We start from the raw sequence: 23,497 nt of genomic DNA on the forward strand, positions 1-23,497 counted from the left end.
CCTAGAGGATCCATTTGTAAAGGTCAAGCCCCACAAGAGAAGCTCAAGGCTCAGCCCGTCGGATGGATCATGCTAGACCTCTTAGCCCACATGTCTATATTCAATGTACAGTAGTAGGTAGACTCCGGTTGGTAACAGTAGTAGGTAGACTCCGGTTTGTGAAATTGTATCCTAGCCATCTATTGTGGTGGTAGGTGGGATAAGAACTCTATATAAGGAGGATGTTTCATTGTGTATCATCACCCCGCAACTTGTAAAGCATTGAGTAGCAATACAAGCATATATTCTCTCAAACTCTTTTGAGTGTTCTTTAACATTCTTATTGTTCTTGCTCTTGCTATTGTGTTCTTGCTTGGTTCAATTTTATTTTGTAGGGAGGAAGGCTGACTTAGTCTTATTCGAGAGGTGATCAAGTCTAAGGCCGCACAGAAAGAGGACTTTGAAAAAGTCATCCCGTGACAGTTGGTATTAGAGCGAAAGCTCGAATCATTCGAAGAAGCATGTCGAAGAGTGGATCCGATGTGGAGACGGATATGTCCAAGGTCAACTTGGATCGTGGGGGTAAATCAAAGAAGGACCAATCCAAATAAGTGGTAGTAGCGATGGAGAAGTGGCTTTCAAGGATGGAGAATGACGTGGTCGAGTTCGATCAGCGACTCGAAGAGGATGTCCTTACAAAAAAGGCTTTGGAACTGTGGTGGAAAAACTTCAAGGCCAATTTCAGAGAGCCCTTAACTCCACGCTGGACTCCATCAAGCTAGATGTCCAAACGCAACTAGATTATTTCATAGCAGAGCTTACTGCACTTCGTGATGAAATGAAGGATGTGAAGGAAGATTGGGCCTTGTGCAAAGAAGTTGTCTTGAACAAAACCCGGACTCCGAAGGAACCCAAGGTGTTAGATTCTTTCAAGCTCAAATCCTATAATGGGAAAAGGGAGGTGAAGGAGCTAGACATGTTTTTGTGGAACATCGAAAGGTATTTCAAGTATCTCAAGATAGAGGATGATGGGCCCAAAATTAATACAGCAACGTTGTTTCTCACCGACAATACTCTCATATGGTGGCGTCATCGATCCATGGAGATCGACTAAGGTACGTTTACACTTGAGACTTGGGATGAATTTAAGAATGATATTATGTTGCATTTCTATCCAGAGAATGCCAAGTATGAGGCAAATGAGAAGCTGAGATGACTAAAGCAGACGGGGAGCGTGAAGGACTAAGTTGCCACGTTCACCAACCAGTTGTTTGAGGTGCCTAGCATGACAGATAAAGACAAGCTTATGTATTTCATGAGTGGCCTACATAATTGGGCCAAGCTGGAGTTACAAAGGAGACACGTCCAAACCTTGTCAGAGGCAATTGCTGCAGCCGAGTCTCTTGTTGAGTTCAAGAAGAATGATCAAGGAGACTCCAAGTTCAAAGGAAAGAAAGGTAGCAGTGGATTTGGTAGGAAAGACAACAAGCCAAAAGAGGGTAGCAAGTCAGGAGACAAGTCCGACAGTCACAAGTCATCCGTGAAGAAGAATGACAAAGGTGACAAGGGAAAAGACAAGTCGAAGCTAACTTGATACTTGTGAGGTGAATCACACATGATGCGGGATTGTCCGCAGAAGAAAGTCTTGAATGTTATGAACCAAGAGAAGAAAGAGAAGGCTGATAGGGAAACAGGAATGTGGGTCATTCACCACTTCAATGGCGTACAAGCCAAAGTCGCTCAACCACAGGTTCAACCTAAAAGAGTGATGTTCATCGATGCCATGGTGAATGACAAGACAACCCGTTATCTGATGGATACGGGTGCCTCGCACAACTTTATGTCCATGCAAGAAGCAAAGAGACTTGGGTGTCAAGTCTCGAAGGAAGCAAGCAATATAAAAATGATGAATTCAACTGTCAAACCAATTGATGGAGTAGCTCGTGGTGTGGAACTACACATTGCCACTTGGAATGGAGTACTTGACTTCTCCGTGATCTCGATAGATGACTACGATGTCATGCTAGAAATGAAGTTCATGGACAAGGTAAAGGCATTTCCCATTCCATTTTACAATTCTATGTGCATTGCACAGGGTATAACAATGTCATGCATGGTGCTAATGGTGAGGCAACAAGGCGAGTCGAAACTTTTGTCAGCCATGCAATTTTCCAAGTCTTGGAAGAAGGGCGAACTGATGTTCCTTGCAACTATGAATATGGACATAGTTGAGAAGGAAGTCTAACCAGTACCAAAAGCTGTGAAGGTAGTCCTTAAGGAGTTTGCAGATGTTATGCCCAAGGAGCTGCCCAAAACCTTACCACCTAAGAGAAAGGTGGATCATGCCATTGAGTTGGAGCAGGGTGCTAAATCCCCTGCCAAAGCGCCATACAAGATGACACCTCCTAAGTTGGAGGAATTAAGGAGGCAGTTGAAGCAGTTGCCCCAGTCCTATTCTAGAAAAATAGAGAATGGACACTGAGGTTGTGCATAGACTACCGGGCGCTAAATAAGGTGACCATCAAAAACAAGTATTCAATCCCTTTGATTGCAAATTTGTTTGATCAGTTGGGAGGAGCTAGGTACTTCACCAAGTTGGACCTATGCTCGGAATACTATCAAGTGAGGATCGCACCAGGAGACTAACCGAAGACTGCATATGTGACTAGATATGGGTCTTATGAGTTCTTTATCATGCCATTCGGCCTGACTAACGCCCCTGCAACCTTTTGCACTCTAATGAACAAGGTATTCCAACCTTTCTTGGACAAATTTGTTGTGGTTTACATCGATGATATTGTGGTGTACAACAATTCTCTAGAGGAGCACCTCGAGCATTTGCATAAGGTATTCCAAGTTCTGAGAGAGAACAAGCTATATGTGAAGAATGAGAAGTGCTCATTTGTCCAAGAAGAGATAGAGTTCCTTGGTCACAAGATACGGGGAGGACAATTAGTCATGGAGGAGGGCAAGGTGCGAGCCATTCAAGAGTGGGAACCACCAACCAAGGTACTAGAGTTGCGGTCTTTCCTTGGATTGGTCAACTACTATCGCGAGTTCATCAAGGGATATTCAACCAATGCAGCCTCCTTGACGAATTTGTTGAAGAAGAACAAGACGTGGCAGTGGGCGCCCCGATGCCAGCATGCCTTTGATGAGTTGAAGAGGGCACTTATGGAGAAACCAGTGCTGAGACTTCATGATCTTTGCAAACCTTTTAAGGTGCACACTGATGCATCAGATTTTGCTATTGGTGGTGTACTCATGCAGGATGGACACCCGTTGGCTTTCAAGAGTCGGAAGCTCAATGACACGGAGTAGAGTATACCGTTCAAGATAAGTAGATGACAGCCGTAGTGCATTGCTTGCGGACTTGGAGGCACTACTTATTTGGTTCTCAGTTCGTGGTCAATACTGACAATGTTGCCACAAGCTACTTTCAGTCCCAACAAAAATTGTCACCCAAGCAGGTGTTGAGGCCCAAAATATTCACGGTTCGGCCCAAATAAATTCTCGGCCCAATGTGATGCTTTAACAAGAAGAAACCCGATTTGGGCATGCGAAAGTTCATCATATGCGCTTGCACACATGCCACAAACGACACGCCACGCTAAGCAAGGAATTATCATTCCGCACCTAATCACGCCACAAGCTTAAGTGGGCCCCAAGCCACTCAAATACCCGGGGCTTGCTTGAGTGGGTTGTGGTATGGATGGTGATAAATCAACATGAGACCCATTGATGGACCGAGAAATGGAAAGTCTCGGGTTGCTTGGGAGCCTCGAGACTCAAGCCCGTTTCTTAGGCCCAAACATGTGGGTAAGCACAAGAGAAAAGTAGCCCAATACCCAAGCAAAACAACCCAACCAAAATAAAGTCCAAACTAAGAAGCCCAATGTTTAGTAAAAGCCCTTTTGCTTAGGAAATCACCTTGGCCCATATAAAAATCCTAAAATAGCCCACAAAAAACCTCACTTTTGGAGAAAGCAGAGGACACGTGAAGAGTAGATGGCACTCCTGCAAAGCTGCTGGAAACCAAAGCCGAGACATCCAAAGAACTGATGAATACCATCCCGCATGTCGAAGCATCCCTTGGACCAGCATGTATTTTCACCTCTTTTCCTTCGTCATTCAGCCAAGGAAGAGGAAAGAAAAGAAGAAAAAACAGCAAACCAAGAGTGAAGCTCCCATTGCACAGGAAAGGAGGATGTTGAGCCCCAAATTCCAATTCATGAAAATAGACAATCTTTGCCAAGAAAGGGAAGTCGAGAAGGAGATGAGAAATGAAGAAAAGCTTAGCCAAAGTAAGTAGAAGCCATTAGGGTTTCTTGAAAATTGGTGATTTCCGGCAGCTATAAATTGAGCCTTCCCCTACCCAACAAAAACAACTCACAACCTGCAGAGAGCAAGCTTTTCTCTATCTTGCAAAACTGACTGTGCTGTTCATCTTCTTCTCCAATTTGTTTTTTGGCAAGCTAAGAACTCGCCTTTCTTTTCCTCTTTCCCTAGTCAATTCCTCACAAAACACCTCATTCCTTACTTAAACACTTTCTTTTCTCATAAACCAAGCCTAATTTCTCTCTTAGTGCTAAACCCATGTTGATTTTGCTCCCATGCCACATGCCACCGATGCCGAAAAAGACTATCTGTAAGCATGCCAAAACTATCTGCAAGTTACCATTATTCTCGTTGGTGAAGATAACCAAAATACTTCCTAAGGCTCTACGCCTTTTCGAGGTATTTTGGGGCTTAATTTTCAACTCAGGCTCAAGGCAATTTCTTCCATTTTGCCCTTTACAGAGTAGAAAAAAAGCCCTACAGAGGCTAGGTGACAAGACTTCTTGGTGGAGTTCAACTACAAAATGGAGTATAAGTAAGGAAAGACGAATGTCGTTACCAATGCCTTAAGCCGGAAGGCTACACTAGCAGCTGTTGTACAACCCTAAAGTTCCCTCATGCAGAGGATAAGAGAAGGCTTGTTACATGATTCCCAAGCCAAAAGTTTGTTGGAGCTTGTTAAAGATAGGAAGACAAGAAGATTTTGGTTCGATGATGGTGTTGTTTATGCAACATGGAAGAGAATCTATGTTCCAAGGTGGGACAATCTGAGGCGAGAACTACTGAATGAGTGTGACGACTCGAAGTAGGCGAGACATCCGGGCACTCATCGAACTTTAGCATTGATGAATGAAGCGTACTATTAGCCACAGATGCGGGAAGATATAGACTCGTTCGTGCGAACTTGCCTTGTATGCCAACAAGACAAACATTGCAGCAGGGTGGGTTGCTAGAGCCACTTCTGTCCAACCGCACCATGGGAGAGTTTGTCCATGAACTTCATCGTGAGTTTACCCAAGTCAGAAAGGTGTGGCTCAATTTTGGTGGTGGTCGACAAGTTCACCAAGTATGCTACCTTCATCCCCGCACCGCGGATTGCAACGCGAGAAAGCTGCACACTTGTTTCAAGCATGTGGTGAAGTATTGGGGATCCTCAAGAGTATTATCAGTGATGTGACACTCGCTTCACTAGTAAACTATGGACGGAGCTCTTCAGTTACTTGGCTCACAATTGAACTTCTATACCGGCTTTTACCTACAAACAGATGGTCGACGGAACGGGTGAATGCATTGTTGGAGTTATACTTAAGGCACTATGTGAGTGCTAATCAACGAGATTGGGCAAATTTATTGGATGTTGATCGCTTATCATATAACTTGGCGGTGGAGTCAACAGCGTTAAGTTCTTTTGAGTTGGCAATAACAACAACTTATGACATTAACACAATGGTGTCGTAACACATAAGTAGCCCAGTTGCATACAAGAAAGCCAAGAACTGGCAGGTGACTAATGAGCTAGCTCAGGCTCAATTGGAGAAGGCAACTCCAAAGATGAAGAAATAGGCGGACAAGCATCGGCGAGATGTTGTGTTCCAACTAGGTGATCTGGTCTTTATGAAGCTCAACCTCTCTCAACATAAGTTCACTAGAAGAGTACATAAGGCGTTGTTGAGGAGATATGTAGGTCCATTTCCTATCATCCGAACGGTGGGAAGAGGTGTATACTGTGTAGAACCACCACCCTGATTGAAGATTCATCCGGTGTTCCACATGAGCAATCTCAAGCCCTACCATGCCAACCCTTAGGAGCCAAGTCATGGAGAGTCTCAACGAGCTCCACCTTTAATGGTAACTTCATTTGACATAGAGGTCGAGTGCATCATGGCCAAGCGTGAAGTGCGACGCAAAGGTATATCGAGGTATTTTGAGTACTTTGTCAAATGGAAAGGCCTGCCAGAGTTCGAAGGTAATTGAGAGAAAAAAGAGTCATTGTGGCAGTACAAGGACATCATCGAAGCATTCGAACAAGAAGGAACTACCTCGGCTACGAGGACATCACCGGATTAGGTGGGGGAGAATATCATGGCCCACATGTTGAAGGCCCAACCTAGAGAATCCATTTGTGAAGGTCAAGCCCCACAAGAAAAGCTCAAGGCCTAGCCCTTCGGATGGATCATGTTAGACCTCTTAGCCCACATGTCTATATTCAATGTACAATAGTAGGTAGACTCTGGTTGGTGACAGTAATAGTAGACTCCAGTTGGTGAGATTGTATCCTAGCCATCTATTGTGGTGGTAGGTGGGATAGGAACTCTATATAAGGAGGATCTCTCATTGTGTATCCTCACCCCACAACTTGTAAAGCATTGAGTAGCAATACAAGCATATATTCTCCCAAACTCTCTTGAGTGTTCTTTAGCATTCTTATCATTCTTGCTCTTGCTATTGTATTCTTGCTTGGTTCGATCTTATTTTGTAGGGAAGAAGGTTGACTTAGTCTTGTTTGAAAGGCGATCAAGTCTAAGGCCGCACGGAATGAGGAGTCCAAAAAAGTTATCCCGTGACAGTTGTTTGGTACACCTTCAAGACTTGAACTAGCTTGTACTAACGTTTATCCCATGTTTGTGTTACTTGGCACTAATTTTAAGTGGGATGACTAGTAATGGTCCCACCAAAAACACCTCATTTAGTGGTGTTAGTGAAGCCCGTGTAGAAATGGGGGACAAATAGTCCCTCGTTATCGTCGAGCACTGCAACCGTTCCAAACCTCCCATCGTTGCAGTCAAAACAAAAATAACTAGCAAAAATAAGATGCATCTCATATTCTTGTATGTATACCATCATGCTTCTTCGTCAAATTTATGGGAAACAACAAAAATGTGACTAGAAACCTAACTCCAAGAACATTCAAACTCAGATCCATTCAAAACTCAACCCAAAATCCAAAAGTATAAAATTGGACTTCCATTCAAAACTCAAATGATAAGAAAAACCACCATCATAGCCATACGGTTTCGGTTGGCACAAATGGCAGACGACGAAGATTTCATAGCTCGGACTTAGGGTTGTAGGCGACGATGATGGCTTCACGAGGAAAGGGAGAAAAGGAGAAGACAAGTAAATGAGGAAAATGAGAGAAAAATTTCGAGCAATAAAAATAAGCACAAATAATAAAAATACTTATAATAAGAGGAGAGATGATGGAGAAGACAAAGGATAAAGAAGAAAGATATGCAAAGAGAGAAGAACAATAAAAAAATAAAATAAAAATTCTGCCCCTGTTATTAAAATTTTAAAAAATAATAAAACTTAGTCCTAGTCCAAGCATACACCAAACGTAGAACAAATGTAATCCAGCTTAAATTAAGCCAAGCCAATCCACGATAGTCCTTAAACATAGTCCATGCCAAAACAATCATGTGTAATAAACGAGGCCGCATGTGGACAAATGTAGTGGCTCCCCACAATTTTGTCCCCTTTCTGTCATTATTTTGTCCCTTTACATTCTTTACGTTCGATATAATTAAATTAAGGCAAAAATTCGTTTTTGTTCCTTATAATTTCTCAATTTTATCATTTTGGTCCTTATCGTTTCAATTTGATCAATTTTGTTCATGTAGTTTTTAATTTAAGCAATTCAAGGACAAATTCTAATTTCTGTCAAAATAGAGTAACTGCCATTAGTTGTTAAGGGGCATTTCGGTCCAAAAACAAAGGTAACCAAAACAACCAAGAATAAAATAAATAAAAAAGTAACAAAAAAAAAAACCTAATTACCCGCCCCCTATCATCCTTCTTCACCCCTATCCCGACCACGATCCCTCCCATCGAGATTCCCTTGGCCATGTCATCATTGACGTATTCCCTCACCGTCGCAGCTTGAACCCGATACATGTTTGGTTCCTCTTGGTTAAAACAAATGGGGCAACGAAGTTTTGGCAAGTCGATAATCATGGGTTGGGATAGTAGCATGGATGCTGTCGTAATAAATTCTGAGCTTGTGGTTAGGGTTGGCGGCGAGGAGGGTGAGGTCCTAGTTGGCGATGAGCTCAAAACGAGTGTCATTGAGTGTGAAGACGGAGGTGGAGTCGAACCGTAACTCAGGGAGGTGGGGTTGGAAGACGAGCCAAGGGTTGGCGGCTAGGAGGGTGAGGTCCCAAGTGGTGATGAGCTCAAAACAAGTGTCATTAAGTGTGAAGACGGAGGCGGAGTCAACCCGTAACTCAAGGAGGCAGGGTTGGAAGACGAGCCAAGTAATGAAGAAGACAAGGGACATGACGGAGAAGACGACGACACCATCGATGAGGAGGCGACAGAGGAGGGTGGGCATGTTGGGAGCAAGTGGTGTGGGCGGCAAGGGTGATGGTTTGGTTGGCTAAGTCGAACTAGGGGGAGGGCTGGAAGGAGAGCGATGTAGAGATATTTGTGTTATTTTTCTTTTGATTTTTAATTTTTAACTTTTAGTAATTTTTTTATCCTTTTATTTTTGTCCAGCCTTTGTTTTTGGACCGAAATGCCCTTCCACAACTAACATAAGTTACTTTATTTTGACAAAAATTGGAATTTATCATTAAATTGTTTAAATTAAAAACCACAAAAAAAAAAAAAAAATTTAAATTAAAACGACAAAGATCAAAGTGATAAAAATAACAAACTACAAGGTTGTCCAACGCGCATTACTTTTTGGCCTTAAATTAATTAACGCGCGTTGGACAGAAAGAGAGAGAAACAGAGGAGAATTAGTTGTCGAAGAGGATTCAGAGAGAGTCCGAGGAAACCTCTTTCTCCTTACCAAAGGAGGAGAACGGGCACTTACGGAAAAATATCACATCACATCACATGTTTGCTAAAACACAAACTGAGGTGCCTGTTCTTCTCTCCTTTACTCTGACCCAATCCATTTAATTCCTGGTAGGTTTCCAATAACGTATTCGCTTCCTCTTTCTCCATTTTCCATTTCAAAGCCGCCCATAAATTTGATCGCTTTCATAACTAAGGCTGTGGCCAACTGGGCATCGATTGAAGATTTGATTTACTGGGTTTGTTTTGGTTTAAGGGGTTTCGATTGTTTGGACTCTGGGGTTGATTTTCTTTGTCGATATATAGAAGGACATCGAGAAACCTTTGATGGGTATATATGATTTATGATATTCTTTGATAATACCGGTTCAGTTTTTGAATTCGTGGTTGTTGATGGGTTTGTGATTGATCCTTGGAAGCATTGGTTGTTATAGTTGAAGGATTTTTTTTAGTATTTGGTGGTGGGTGTGCTCGGTCGGCTGTATATCTTTGAATGTATCATATTATTACTGAAGAGGAGGATCGGCTTGTGAGCGTACCCGACTCGTTTCTGGGTGTTCTCAGGCCAATTTACCTGCCAATTGAGCAAAAGGCCTTTTCTTTTTGTTTTCCAAGAGATAGATGGGATAAGGAGTTCTTCAAGCTGCAGGGAGGATAATAAATAAATTTGTCGAAATTACGAAGTTTTTGGCTTTGGTAGGTGCTTTTGTTTGGAGAAATTTGAGATGGGTTCTACACAAAGGTCTTCTTTGTCAACAAATGTGGCAGACTTGGTTGATGCTTCACAATCGACCTGCCAAGAGGTCTCATACATTGATAGTATGCCTGTTTATGTTAGGGAGTTGATTGCCGGAGGCGCTGCTGGAGGATTTGCTAAGACTTCCGTTGCACCACTGGAACGGACCAAAATACTCTTGCAGGTGAGGCATCTTTTAAGCTCCATGTTTGTTGATGCAAATTATTTCAGTAGATGGTGAATGGTGGTTTAAGGAATTTTATCATCTTGAATGATTCCACTTGGATATATTGCTCTTCTCATTTTTTTCATGCTAGTTATCTTTTTGTTATATGCTTTCCCCACTCTGCTCGCTCTTGCTCTCAATGTTTCTTTTTGTGTCTGTATTTGCATGTATGCATGGAAATTTATAGACAAGAACAGAGTTCCGTTCTCTCGGAGTGTATCAATCTTTGAAGAAGTTATTTAAGCATGAAGGCGTTCGAGGATTCTACAAGTAAGGGACATTAGCAATTAACTTTGTATCTTTTTTTTTTAACATTCTGTTTCCGTTGCTGAAAGATTTATTCTTGATCTTCTTGTCTGTGTTTCAGAGGAAATGGAGCTAGTGTTGTTCGAATTGTTCCTTATGCAGCCTTGCATTACATGACGTACGAGCAGTACAGGTGTTGGATCTTGAATAACTATTCTGCTTTAGGATCAGGGCCTCATATTGATCTTTTAGCTGGTGCAGCAGCTGGAGGGACAGCAGTTTTATGCACTTACCCCTTGGACCTAGCTCGCACCAAACTTGCTTATCAGGTCAGCGTCTTGTTTTTATTTTATTAGAACTTCTCGATCTTTTATGCAAAAGTTATAAGTAGGATACAGAGTGACGAAGTTCATATTGACAGTTTCATAATCTGTCATCAACTTTTGAATTGCTTATCTGAAAGCCTATCCTATAATAGTTCAGCATGAAGAGACAATTTAGCCGTGTCCAGCTTTAGAGGAATTTGATATGGGATTTGATGGCTCTTTTCTTCTTTGAAATTGATTTTTGTAATAGTTAATTGATCATCATTAATCTCTTTTGGGTTGAATTTTAACAATCATATGGTTTTACAGGTTGTTAATACCAGAGGAAACTTCAAGTATGGCATGAAAGGTCCCCAGTCTCAAAATGTTTATAAGGGCATAAGGGATGTGCTTTCAAGTGTTTACAGGGAGGGGGGCTTTCGTGGGCTTTATCGAGGTGTAGGTATGTATTTGCTTGCCTAATTTTGATGTGGCAAGACCCTTTGTCATCACATTCATTGTGTTCTTGAAAGGCTGCCATGTTCATTTTATTGATAAGCAACATTCGCAAAGAACATTATGTTTTTAACTGAGGCTCGTATTTCAAAAACCCATGTATCTCATAGCTGATTGTTCTGTTAAAACTTTTACTGATTTGAAGTGCCTTCTGTCCTTATGTGATGCCATATTATGGTCAAGGTAATATTAATTTCGAGCTTCCTTTGCTTGATCAGGCCCAACACTCACTGGAATCCTCCCTTATGCTGGTTTAAAGTTCTACATATATGAGGAACTTAAAACGCGTGTTCCTGAAGAGTATGAAAAGTCCATTGTGACACGCCTTTCCTGTGGAGCTTTGGCCGGGTTATTTGGGCAAACTCTCACATACCCCTTGGATGTTGTTAGGAGGCAAATGCAGGTATTGCTTCGTCAATATTTCTTAAAATTTTGAGAAGTTTAATTCTGTTCTCTCTTTTCTGCTCTTTAAAATGTTAGATGTTTGCTTGGAATTAAAATTTGTTGAAATAAAAAGCACATGACACTTTAGGTGAGAAATAGTTAGGGAGTTTTGAAGGAATGGAATGAAAAGGAACGCAGGAAATGAGTCAAGCTTCGGTTTTGGCTTGAAACAAGTGGAAGATTAGGATACTGTTTTTTTTTTTTTTTTTTTGGGGGTACGTACTGTAATATGAACTTGATACTTTGGAATTGTAGTTTGGATTTTCACTTTAGTTGTGGGATATTACAGGTTGAGAATCTGCAGCCTTCAGGTCAAGGTGGTATTAGGTACAAGAACACATTGGAGGGTCTTACATATATTGTTCGTAATCAAGGATGGAAAAAGTTGTTTTCGGGCCTAAGCATTAACTATATCAAGGTGATTTCTTATTCTCTATGGCTATATGGATTTAGAGTTTTTGGGGCTTGTTTTTCTTGGTACTGAGAGAATTTTACTGCTGTTCTCAGATAGTTCCCTCGGTGGCACTCGGTTTCACTGCATACGACACGATGAAGGCTTGGCTACACATTCCGCCCCATCAGAAGTCCAGTCAATGACTGCCCTCCATAATCAGAGAGTCGGATTGTGTAAACATACAAACTCCCATCAAAGCGATAGCATCTGATGCTAATACAAATATTGTATCTCTCTCAATTACAATTTACAAGAAATTTCTGCGTACGCTACTCCCTTTAACAATGATGTATTTCTTGTGCAAATGGTCCCTTGACAATCAATTATTCAAACTATAATGAATTCTGGAAAGTGACTCCTCCATTATTGGGATGTTGGCCATGCAGTCTAAATATTTACCACAAAACCTTCCCCACTGAACAAATAACAAGAGAGAACTTAAAAGCAACCACCAATTTTTGTGATATTTTTTTGAAATTAATATCACAGAAAGTGGAGGCTGCTTTCAAGTTATGTGATATTAATAGTTGTTAAGAACTTTACTATTGTTACCCTAATGCAAATGGGCATATAAATTTATGTAGATTATTGCTGAGCTCTGCCAACAAACAAAAAATATAGAAATTAATTAATTTTAGAAAGATTGAAAGGTCAATGAGTGGAGCTCCAATTTCTAGAGTTATGGCAAGAGACTTGTAGCTCAAGTGATTAAGAGCATTTATCAAAGCAACTGAGGTACTAAGTTCGATTCCCCTTTCTTCCAATATCGCTTGTATTATAAATATAAAAAAAAAAAAAAGAGCTATAGAATATTAGCCGTGCTACCAATCATACAACCCCCCACCCCAACCTTTAATCTCTCTTCAAGTGCAAATGAGCATAATATTTTTGTGTAGATTAATACCCAGAAGATTGAATTGATTTAAGAAAGACTTCATAAGACACGAGTCAAACTAGTTGCTTCTTCATTCCTTCTCTTTAACTTTCCTTGAAGCTCCCCACCACACCACCAACTTTGATTTTTCAAGCAAACGTATGTAGCCTTGATCAAAATAGGATTTATTTATTAAAATAAACAAATAAAAACTATGCCGCCAGTGTTCTGCTAGTGTATATAAGGAGGGGCACTAGTCTTTAGATATGTGTGATTGTGTACACACTGTCTTGTCTTCAATCTTAAATTAGTTGAGTTGACAGATAAAGAGAGAGCAAGAGGAGGGCTTCTGAAGGTCTTCTGGTTTTTTTGCATTTGCATGTAAGATATTCTTTTTATACTACATTAATTAACATATAATTACCTCATTTAATGTGGGTTGAAGTAGTTTGTAAATGTTGTTAATTTAAGTGTGTTTCCATGATATTAGTTCCTTGGATTAATTAATTTGCATGTAAGAATAAGATAGATCTTAATCTTGAGCATTCTCCAAGTGTTCATGATGCTTGATGGGTCTGAACTGAAAAAATGAATACAGAAAGGTTGAATAAGCGTCAAAATTTGGGTATCCACAGAACCAAAACTTGAAGCGTCTGATCTCATACATTTGAAAATTCAGATTCAACCTCTTCAATGGGTACAAATCGTGAAACACTGTCGAAAAAGACACCCACTGTTTCGCTTCCTGAACCAACCCCATTGTTTTCTCCAAGACCAGTTAGTGAGCTCGAAGCTGCAGCAACTGAAATTCAGAGAGTGTATAAGGGTTACAGGACTAGGCGTAACCTTGCAGATTGTGCTGTTGTGGTTGAGGAACTATGGTTTGTACACCTTAAAACTATGCCAGACTTTTGTTCCTCCTTTGTTGCTTGGTGTACAATTAACCCTTCTCTAATTTCTTTGTATTTGTTCACTTAATTGTTTTAGGGAGAAGGCCTTAGTCTTTGCAGCTCTGGAACGAAGTTCAGTGTCCTTCTTCAACATTGAGGAACATGAAACTGCTGTGTCACGGTGGAAACGGGCTAGGACAAGGGCTGCCAAGGTACTTTTGTGATATTACATGAATCAGATTGCTAATTAAGATGTGTTTTATGGAATTCCAAATCCAATCCAAATTAATTAACAGCAAAAGTTTTTTGCGTCTGTAGTTAGGGAAGGGTTGGTGCAAGGATGAGAAGGCTCAGATGCTAGCTTCACAGTACCTTCTTGAAGCTGTGAGTCTATGACTGTTACTTTGCACTTCTAAATTTCTAATCCAATTCTGTTTAGCTGTCTTTCTTGATCTTTTTGCTTTTGTTAGTTTTTCATCCAAAGGCTGAAAGTAAAAGTTCATTTTGCTGTAAACACAAGCCTACAGATCAATCCAAAGCTATATAGGCAAAAAAACAAACATTCTAAAAGCAGTTCATGCATTCATTTTAAGTTGAAATTCATTGCTCAATCTTTTCTCAAATTGATCCACGTCATCGGTTCGGACTCAATTTGCATCTCTATTATGACGTCTGGTCTGATTGCAAGACCATCCAACCTTTCTTCTACTGGTGAGTGCATGTTTGTGTGCCTGAGTAAAAATCTTCTTCCATGATTAGACAGTTTTATATAAGATTAATTAGCTTTTTATTTCTTCTATTACCACTAATAACATCACTAACCTCTTTTCCTCCCCTGGAACTTAAGGTTGGATGTTGGTGATGGTAAAGACGTAAACCTCAAGGATTGCCCAAGAAGTGTTCTAACCCTTCAGTGCATCAAATATCTTGGACCAGTAAGGACACTTACTCCCCTAATTAATCATACTTAACAAACTAATTAATCAAAGTAAATAGGCCTCATGTTTTCTCATTTTCTGTTGCAGAAAGAGAGGGAGTCATATCAAGTGATTGTGGAGAATGGAAAGCTTGTGCACAGGCAAACTGGGATGCTTGTTCACACAGTTGAACTCGGGTCTAAGTGGATTTTTGTGCTGAGCACATCAAGGGCTTTGTATGTTGCGCAAGAAATAAAAGGTGTTTTCCAGCACTCAAGTTTTCTATCTGGAGGGGCTGTATGTGCTGGAAGATTAGTTGCCCACAATGGGGTTCTTGAGGTACATTATATTTCTGAAATCCTACTGATTTTTTAACTGTTTTGCAGTTCAAATTTTGAGCTAAATCTCCTTTTTGTTGTTGGTTATACATTCCAGGCCATATGGCCATCCAATGGTCACTATCTCCCAACTATACACAATTTCAAGAAACTCATTAGCTTCTTGGAGGAGCAACAAGTGGACCTCACCAATGTCAAGGTAAATAGTAATTAAATTCAGTTCAATATTTACTGTGCACACATTTTTTACCCATCCAATTTTTACAGCAGATGAGTGCAATGGATGACGACGAAGAATCGTTCATTGATCCAACTGATCATCAACATGAGAGTATGGGGTCCACATCCAATGCAACCAATAGAGAAGCCCCTGTATATGACTTGTCCAAGCGTTTGTCTTGCAAGTGGTCTACTTAGAGTGGTCCACGTATTGAGTGTGTGAGGGACTACCCAGCAGGGCTAGGATTGCGAACGTTGGAACAAGTCAACTTGTCACCAAAGGTCAAACCGGGCTGCCATGGAAGTAGTAGTCCAAATCCAATCCCTTCACCACGACCAGGCCCAATAGTCAGGCTCATACCAAGGCTTGCCTATACGGGACTCCCTAGCCCAAGGTGGATATTCTAAATGGGGATGAGGTTTGAACTCGGTTACTATGGGACGGATACCCTACCTTGACTAACTAGTCTAATCCATATATTCCTAGCCAATTGCTGAAACACCCTTTTTGTGCACGACTTTTATGTTTTTGGAATTATGTTGTAGATTCTTTAAAGCACGTCCGTCTTTTCACCCTTTTCTTTTTATTTTTCTAGTTTTGTCTCACAAAAAAATTACAAGGATCATATTGTATAACTTTTTAGTTGAAAAATAAAATAAAATAGGATAAGTATAGAATTAATCATATCCGAGCACAAATTCGTCATTTTCCCTTGTTATTTAATTCTTCACTTCCCCATGCATCTGCAATTATGTGCATGGTTTTCAACCTCTCTGCATTTTCTACAGTGGACAAGCTGCACGGACAAGGCTGGTCTCCTTCCTTCCACTGAGGACAAGGCCATTTTGCCTTTTGTGAAAGGGAATTCTTATCATTGTCTCATCCAGTCAACCAACTAATCTATAATCCATGACCAGGCCAGGACTACCTTGCTTGAAAAATGCACTTTTTTGTGTCACACCTTTAAGTTAAGAATGTCATGCATTTATGTTTCCTGAAATATCTCAGTTTGTTTCAAGCAAATATCTATCTCTGGTGTGGTGTGGTGTGGTGTCATGCCATCGCCAATCACTTGCCTTAGTGGTGGATTCAGGAATTTTTATTCTCAGGGCCAACGTGTAAAAGGTTAAAAAAATTTCTATACAAAATAGACACATCGAAATGAAACGATAATATTCTAATTCATAGTTAATAGATAAAACCATACAAAATACTCATGTTCATTATCAAAGAGAACTGCATCAACTTCAAAAAAATAGACACACATTGCAATAAATCAGAAATATCTCTAAGAATATGATAATAAACCAAAAAATTAGAGCAATCCTCTTTGCCTCCCAAGGCGTCTCGTCATGTTCGAAGTAAGAGCTGGCATATATTAGAGTAATCCTGCTCATTTTAGGGCATTTATGTTGTTTTGAGGTTCGTCATCGTTTTGATTTTGGGCTTCATCAGCATTTCTTTTGGGCTCTAGCTCTCAAACTTTGGACCCTTATGAGTATTGTCTTAGGGGGAGTTTATTCAAGCAAATATTTCTTCAATACATAAGAGTTATGTTATTCTTGTAAAACTCTTTGTGAATTGAACATTTAAGGTTTTTTACTTTGATTGACCTTAGGTCCCTTCATGCATTCATATCATACATGAAAAAATATTTTATGTAAAAATATTGGCTAAGTATGAAAAATAATTTTTCAGAATAATCATTTTCTCAAGATAATTTTAGGCGGCTTTTATTTCTTACACATCAAATAAGAAAACTTGATTTTATGGGATTTTAGTATGAAGTATATATTGACTTAATGAGCCATCATTTTTAGCCTAAATCGTATTTTGCACCAAAACTGATTTTTCATATTTTGATTTGGTGGGAATTTGATTTTCTAGTATTTTTATTTGAATCCAAATGGGAGGGTACTTTCTTATTTACATTGAAAACTTAAGTAAATGGAGTAATATAAAAACAAATGAAAGTAAAAGGAAAACAAAAACAAAGGAAGCACTGCACACAAGCAGCACGCGTAGCTTGTTGTGTTGGTGTGTTGCGCCCTCTGGAGCATTTCATCAAGCTGTTTGTGGACAATTTGCAAGGGTCAACATATTCGCCTTCAATGGTGGATTTGGGGCTTGCAGAGATCAATGGACCCCTCTTGTATAGATCTGCCCTTGCTTGCATGGGGGTAATTAAGGTGTTTGCTGTCACTAAGCTTTCAGGACTCTTTGTCATGGGTCCAATTTTGTACTGACGGATATGTTCAAGACTCTTCTTGTGGACCACAAGAGCAAGGTGTGCCAACAACCATGATAAGTATATTTTCATCAATAGGGTCTAGTCGAGTAGAAAAAAACCTTTAATTTAGGTTCGAATTTCATGACACCTTAATAGTGTGTGTTTGAGAAACCCCCTTTTGTAGGGTAGAGAGTATTCCCCACAGATGTACACAAAAATTGAAGTTATGGCACAAGCTACTTTTGTAAAGGCTGGTGGTTGACTGCAACAGAAGCGGCACAGAATTCATATCCGGGCTATCCAGCGGAGGGCGAGCTAATCCAAGTCCTTTTCTTTTTCTTTCTGTAAACTTGTGTGGTGGACAGAGATGACACCTTCATGCCAAACAGGCTGATTTTAATTGTTGGTCTTGCAAGTTGATCAATTAATGCCTTAAAGACTTCAAGTAGAGCTTGTAAATAGAATTTTTTTTGCTTTTATTCTTTTTTTGGCAGAAAGCTAGTAGTTGGAATTTTGGAGGGCTTTGTTTTGTTCCTGTGGATCGAACTAACCAGAGTTAATGTACATTAAGCTAGCACTAGGGATGTTGACCATGCAGTCTGAATTTTACAACAAAAAATTTCACCCAACGAAACAAAATAGAAAAGCGAGAAAAACATCAAACGAAAATACTTGTGGGGGAGGTTGGATTTATTACGGTCTTTGTTATTTATAGCTCTCCTCTTAAAACCTACGAAAATTTATCACTTAATGAAATCCTTTCAAATATATGACCTTTCAAATACACCTAGATTTGATTCAACTTTTTTATAATCTTAATTGAATACACTCATATTTGAATGAACTTTTTAAAAGTTCATATAAGTCCGAATTGAATACACTCATGCTCCGTTTGGATGAAAGAATTGCAAATTACGTTAGTGCCTTTGGATGAGGGAAATAAACTTGGGATTTTGACAAAACTCAGAATTTCTAAATTGACATGAACCAATTCCGTTGTTTGGATAAAAAAAACATAGAAATTTAGAAATTCCGCATGGAAAAAAACATGGAATTTGGATATCATAAATCTCAAGTTTAAATTCTATCTAAAAGTCGTCATTTCTAAAATTCCAAGAGAGATTGAGTTTTTTTTTTTTAAAAAAAAGATAACTTTACAAATAAAGGTTAAATTCCGTGTTTTAAATCAGTCACCCAAACAAGAAACTTTACAAATTCTAGAACTTTAATTTTCGTCATTTTAAATTCCGTCATTTATGAAATCCTTTGTACTTTTAAATTTCCTCATCCAGACGAACAGAATTCTAAAATGACGAAATTTAGATTTCCGTCATTTCAATGTCTGCCAATTAAAGATTTCAGTGTTTAGATCTATATATGTTGAATTTTGTAAATGACATAATTCAAAATTTTAATGTTTGGATAGTTCATGTAAATTGTAAATGACAAAAATTAAACATTTCGATATCTTGGTCTTTCTTCCGCATACACTGTTACCGGAATGTGAGTTCCATCAAATGCCCCAAGACAATTCTAAATAACCAAACCGAAATATATGGTTTAGTGTACGGTTTGCAATATTCAAAATCACGGTTTAACTAAACCAAACCGAAGATATTAAAAAATATTATATATAATATTATTATAAGAAATATATGTATATATAGATATATAATACATAGTTTCAATCTTTTCTTTTTCTTCTCTCTCAATCTCTCCGTTTGTCTTGTCTTTATCAGTCTCTCTCTTTCTTTCTTTTTTCTTCTCATTCTTCTTATATTTGTCTTCACTCCCTCTTCTTCTTTTTTTCATTCTTCTTCTTCTTCTTATCTCTCTTTTCTTTTTCTCCTCCTCTTCTTCTTCTTCTCCATCTCCCCTCTCTTTTTTTCTTCTTCTCATCTCCATTGCTTTTATTTCTTCTCTCTCTCTCTCTAAGAGCCAAAAAACTGAAACCAAACCAAACCAAACCAAACCACCAAGTCCGGTTAATCTGAAATGGTCGGTTTTCATCAATTATGGTTTGGTTTCGGTTTTCAAAATAGCCAAACCAAACCTACATTCGGTGTCCGGTTGAGCCCAAAACCGAACCAACCCAAATCGAGCATAGCCCTAATTCTAAACATGAAATATAAAACAGTATAAGTATGAAACTTAAGATAACTAATTGAAAAATATATATATTTATTTATTTTTAGTTATATAAGTACCTCAATCCATGCCATTTGCTTCTTTCGGAAGTCCTAATAGTACTTGACTGGAATTTTACGTATTATTCACTAATTCTCATCATTGCATATAAAACTCTGTTAAATTGCTGAACTAATTGTTTCAATTGAAAGGTAATAGTCAAAACCAATGACTCTGTATTTCAAGTTGTGAGCAATTATTTTCAAAAATATTGCTACAGATTCTTCAATTGAAATATTTCTTGTTCGAACCAACCCACCATTTTCTTCTAAAATTCTACGTAACTTTTTTAATGCACTTTTGCTAATTTGGAATTGATCAATACAATCAACTTCTTTTCCATTGTACATATGGTTCAAATAATATCACATTTCTTCATTCCAATCATGTGAAGGCTCTTTAACACAAAAATTATCATAATACCATTGTACTAGCTTAACCATAAAAAGGATCATTGTACAAACAATAATTGTGAAATGAATTTTGGCGCCTTTTTTTTAAAATGAAAAGTTTGGCTTTGTTTTTTTTATGTAAGTTTTGGCACACTAGAAAATATGAATTCCCGCACTATGGAAATTGTGAAATAATGCCTATTTTTGTGGAAATTAAACTCGAAAATTTGATGTCTCTATTTCCATGAGTTTTCTTGCGCGTCATTTAATAAATTTCGCACTTATATTGCAGGAATTGTCAATTTCTCCTCTTAAATTCCTGACTTTTAGCTAAATTCTGAGTTATTTTCCCTCATCCAAATGGAGGGTCAGACTTGTAAAACCTCTTTTAAAGTTTGTATAAATCCAAATTCAATACACCCAAATTTTTTTTAAAAAATTAAACGCTTTATAATCCTAATTGAATACACCCCCCCTTAATTAAGCAGCCTCTAGTTTCTGTCATAGATTAACACAAACCGGTAATTACAGATTGAATAAATCGGTTTAATCGGTTCGGCCGAATTAATGCTCACCCTAGCTCCGATACAAATGTCATATAAGTTTATGCAAATTATGCTAACCCACAATTGTTAATATTATTGCTGAGCTCTGCCGACAAAAATAAATTGATTTAAGAAAGAATACAAAAGTCAACGAGTCAAAGCTCCACGAGTTTAAGTTCTAACAACCCAAAAAAGGCCTAATAATCTGGTCTGAAAATTTACAGGTTCTTCCAGTCTAAAAGCAGGGCCAGTAAACTTCTTCAATCTTTCTCCTTAACTTCCTTGAACCTCCATGTTTGATTTTTCAAACACGTACAGCCACTTGTGATAGTGTATATAAAGAGAGGAACTAGTCAGCCAATATGTGTGATTTTGTACACTTTCAGAGTCTTCAAACTCTCAAGACTTACAGAGCAATTGGTTGACTTGAGAGAATCAGAGAAACAGTCATGGTGAGGTCCATTAGCTTTGAAAGAAAACAAGGGGAGGTAGACTTGGGAACATGTAGGGAAGAATCAGAAACTCAAAACAGGTCTATTGGGTCTGATAAAATGAGTTTGCAAAGGTCAATAAGCTTCAAAAATTGGGAATTCACAGAACCAAAACTTGAAGCATCTGACCAAACTTCTGAGAAATCTGGTTCAACCTCTTTGGTTGGAAGAAATTGTGAGAAGTTGCAGATAAACAAACCTACAATTGTGCTTCCTGATCCAATGGTATATTTTTCTCCAAAGCCAGTTAGTGAGCTTGATGCTGCAGCAACCAGGCTGCAGAAAGTGTATAAGAGTTACAGGACCAGGCGTAACCTTGCAGATTGTGCTGTTGTGGTTGAGGAACTATGGTTTGTAGCTAAAAACTACGTGAGATTTTGCTACCCTTTTGTTTCTTGCTTGCTTGGCGTTCAATTAATCCTTTGTTTCTTGTGTTTGTTCAATTTCTGTAGGTGGCAGGCCTTAGACTTTGCAGCTCTGAAACGAAGCTCTGTGTCCTTTTACAACACTGAGAAACATGAGAGCGCCGAGTCACGGTGGGCACGGGCTAGGACAAGGGCTGCCAAGGTGCTTTGATAATATGAAAATTATATTAATGATGAGATGTGTTTTATGTATAATGAATTCCAAATTAACAGAAAAGAGAAAAACGTAATTTGTGTTTGTAGGTAGGGAAGGGTTTGTGCAAGGATGAGAAGGCTCAGAAACTTGCTCTGCAGCACTGGCTTGAAGCTGTGAGTTTATGAACTTGTAATTCACTCATTTTTGTCACATAAGTACCATTTTTAATCATTGCTAAAAAATTCCTCTTTTTTGAACAGATTGATCCACGCCATCGGTATGGACACAATTTGCAATTCTACCATGATGTCTGGTCTGATTGCAGGAGCATCCAACCTTTCTTCTACTGGTAAATAATTCAGAGACTTGCTACAGTTTTTATATAAGATCTTATTATCTTGGCTCATTCTTCTGCTATCTATCAGTAACAATAATATCATATTAACTTTTTACTTCTCCCATGGAACTTCAGGTTGGATGTTGGTGATGGTAAAGACACAAACCTCAAGAAGTGCCCGCGAACTGTTTTACAACGTCAGTGCATCAAATATCTTGGACCGGTAACTACCTTTAATTATAGTTTGGTAAAGTACTGGAATACGGTCACGTGAAATTGCATGCATTGGCACACATAATTATAAATTAAAGCAATTACTGATGTTGCAGAAAGAGAGGGATGCATATGAAGTGATTATGGAGAATGGAAGGCTGGTCCACAAGCCATCTGGGATGCCTGTTGAAACAGTTGAAGGTTCAAAGTGGATTTTTGTGCTGAGCACATCAAGAGCTTTATATGTTGGGCAGAAAAGAAAAGGCTCTTTCCAGCACTCAAGTTTTCTATCTGGAGGGGCTACAACTGCAGCTGGAAGATTGGTTGCCCACAATGGTGTTCTTGAGGTACACTCTAGTACATATCATGCATACTGGTGTTTGTTTTAAATATTTAAGCTAATTAAATCTGATTAATTATCTTTTGCTTCTTCAGGCTATATGGCCTTACAGTGGCCACTATCTCCCAACTGAGGACAATTTCAAGGAATTCATCAGCTTCTTGGAGGAGCACCATGTAGACCTAACCAATGTGAAGGTAATTAGAAATTAATTACATTAAGCTAATTCTGTTGACAAGGAGATCAAAACAGCTAATTCTTTTTTTGTTTACAGATGTGTGCAACAGATGATGACAAAGCATCCTACAAAGCTCCTTATGATGATTTGTCTAAGACAGAATTGAATGGGCCTATAACCAATGACCCAAATCAAATCACACAACAACATGAGAGCATGGGGTCCAATGCAGAAGCACCAGCCTTTGACCTGTCCAGGCCTTTGTCTTGCAAGTGGACCAGTGGGCTTGGTCCACGAATTGGCTGTGTAAGGGACTATCCAGCAAACCTACAATTTATGGCACTTGAACAAGTCAACCTTTCACCAAAGGTCTTACTGGGCCACCATGGCAGTGGTGCTCCAATCCCTTCACCTAGACCAAGCCCGAAAATCCGGGTCTCTCCTAGGCTTGCCTACATGGGTCTTCCTAGCCCAAGGGTACCTGTTCCAACTGCCAATTAGACACCTGGCCTTCTCAACAACTACAAGTAGGGTACTTATTCTTTCTTCTTTTGGCTTTAAAGGGGTAAATCAGAGAGAGTGTAATGGCAGGCTACAAGCCTACAACTAGGGGTGATAATGAGAAGGTCCTTTAAAAGGGCCAAATTTGTTTATTCTTTTATTTTTATTTTTTATTTGTAAGTTGGAAAAATGCTCTTTGAATTCACTGCGTTATGAATGATGTGAAAACAGTTGTCTCA

The 23,497-nt window shown here is 39.1% G+C and overlaps 3 protein-coding genes and 1 pseudogene across 6 annotated transcripts; all 4 read left to right on the forward strand.

The window, feature by feature from the left end:
* Positions 1–602: 602 nt before the first annotated feature.
* Positions 603–6,384, forward strand: LOC148919667 (uncharacterized; annotated as a pseudogene).
* Positions 6,385–9,032: 2,648 nt separating this feature from the next.
* LOC103320578 (Mitochondrial substrate carrier family protein) lies at positions 9,033–12,416 on the forward strand. Its single transcript, XM_008222277.3, has 7 exons — positions 9,033–10,037; positions 10,267–10,349; positions 10,447–10,654; positions 10,961–11,093; positions 11,365–11,549; positions 11,880–12,008; positions 12,098–12,416. Exons 1-7 carry the CDS (start codon positions 9,843–9,845, stop codon positions 12,185–12,187), a joined length of 1,023 nt encoding a protein of 340 aa, XP_008220499.2. The 5' UTR covers positions 9,033–9,842; the 3' UTR covers positions 12,188–12,416.
* Positions 12,417–12,523: 107 nt separating this feature from the next.
* On the forward strand, positions 12,524–15,969 carry LOC103320577 (IQ domain-containing protein IQM1-like). 4 transcript variants are annotated; one of them, XM_089045174.1, is made up of 8 exons: positions 12,524–13,299; positions 13,554–13,799; positions 13,906–14,020; positions 14,127–14,519; positions 14,656–14,743; positions 14,834–15,064; positions 15,161–15,262; positions 15,331–15,969. In XM_089045174.1, exons 6-8 carry the CDS (start codon positions 14,897–14,899, stop codon positions 15,478–15,480), a joined length of 420 nt encoding a protein of 139 aa, XP_088901300.1. In that variant the 5' UTR covers positions 12,524–13,299; positions 13,554–13,799; positions 13,906–14,020; positions 14,127–14,519; positions 14,656–14,743; positions 14,834–14,896; the 3' UTR covers positions 15,481–15,969. The 4 variants fall into 4 exon arrangements, with proteins under 4 accessions (XP_088901300.1, XP_088901301.1, XP_088901302.1 ...); XM_089045175.1 differs by having other exon boundaries at positions 15,334–15,969; XM_089045176.1 differs by having other exon boundaries at positions 15,161–15,969.
* Positions 15,970–20,834: 4,865 nt separating this feature from the next.
* Positions 20,835–23,497, forward strand: LOC103320576 (IQ domain-containing protein IQM1). The gene is made up of 8 exons (XM_008222275.3): positions 20,835–21,478; positions 21,581–21,695; positions 21,797–21,862; positions 21,950–22,038; positions 22,162–22,249; positions 22,356–22,586; positions 22,675–22,776; positions 22,854–23,497. The coding sequence occupies exons 1-8, from the start codon at positions 21,087–21,089 to the stop codon at positions 23,256–23,258; spliced, it is 1,488 nt and encodes a 495-aa protein (XP_008220497.2). The 5' UTR covers positions 20,835–21,086; the 3' UTR covers positions 23,259–23,497.

This window comes from Prunus mume, linkage group LG2, assembly GCF_029339155.1.
Source record: "Prunus mume cultivar Tortuosa linkage group LG2, ASM2933915v1, whole genome shotgun sequence".
NCBI classification, from domain to species: Eukaryota; Viridiplantae; Streptophyta; class Magnoliopsida; order Rosales; family Rosaceae; genus Prunus; species Prunus mume.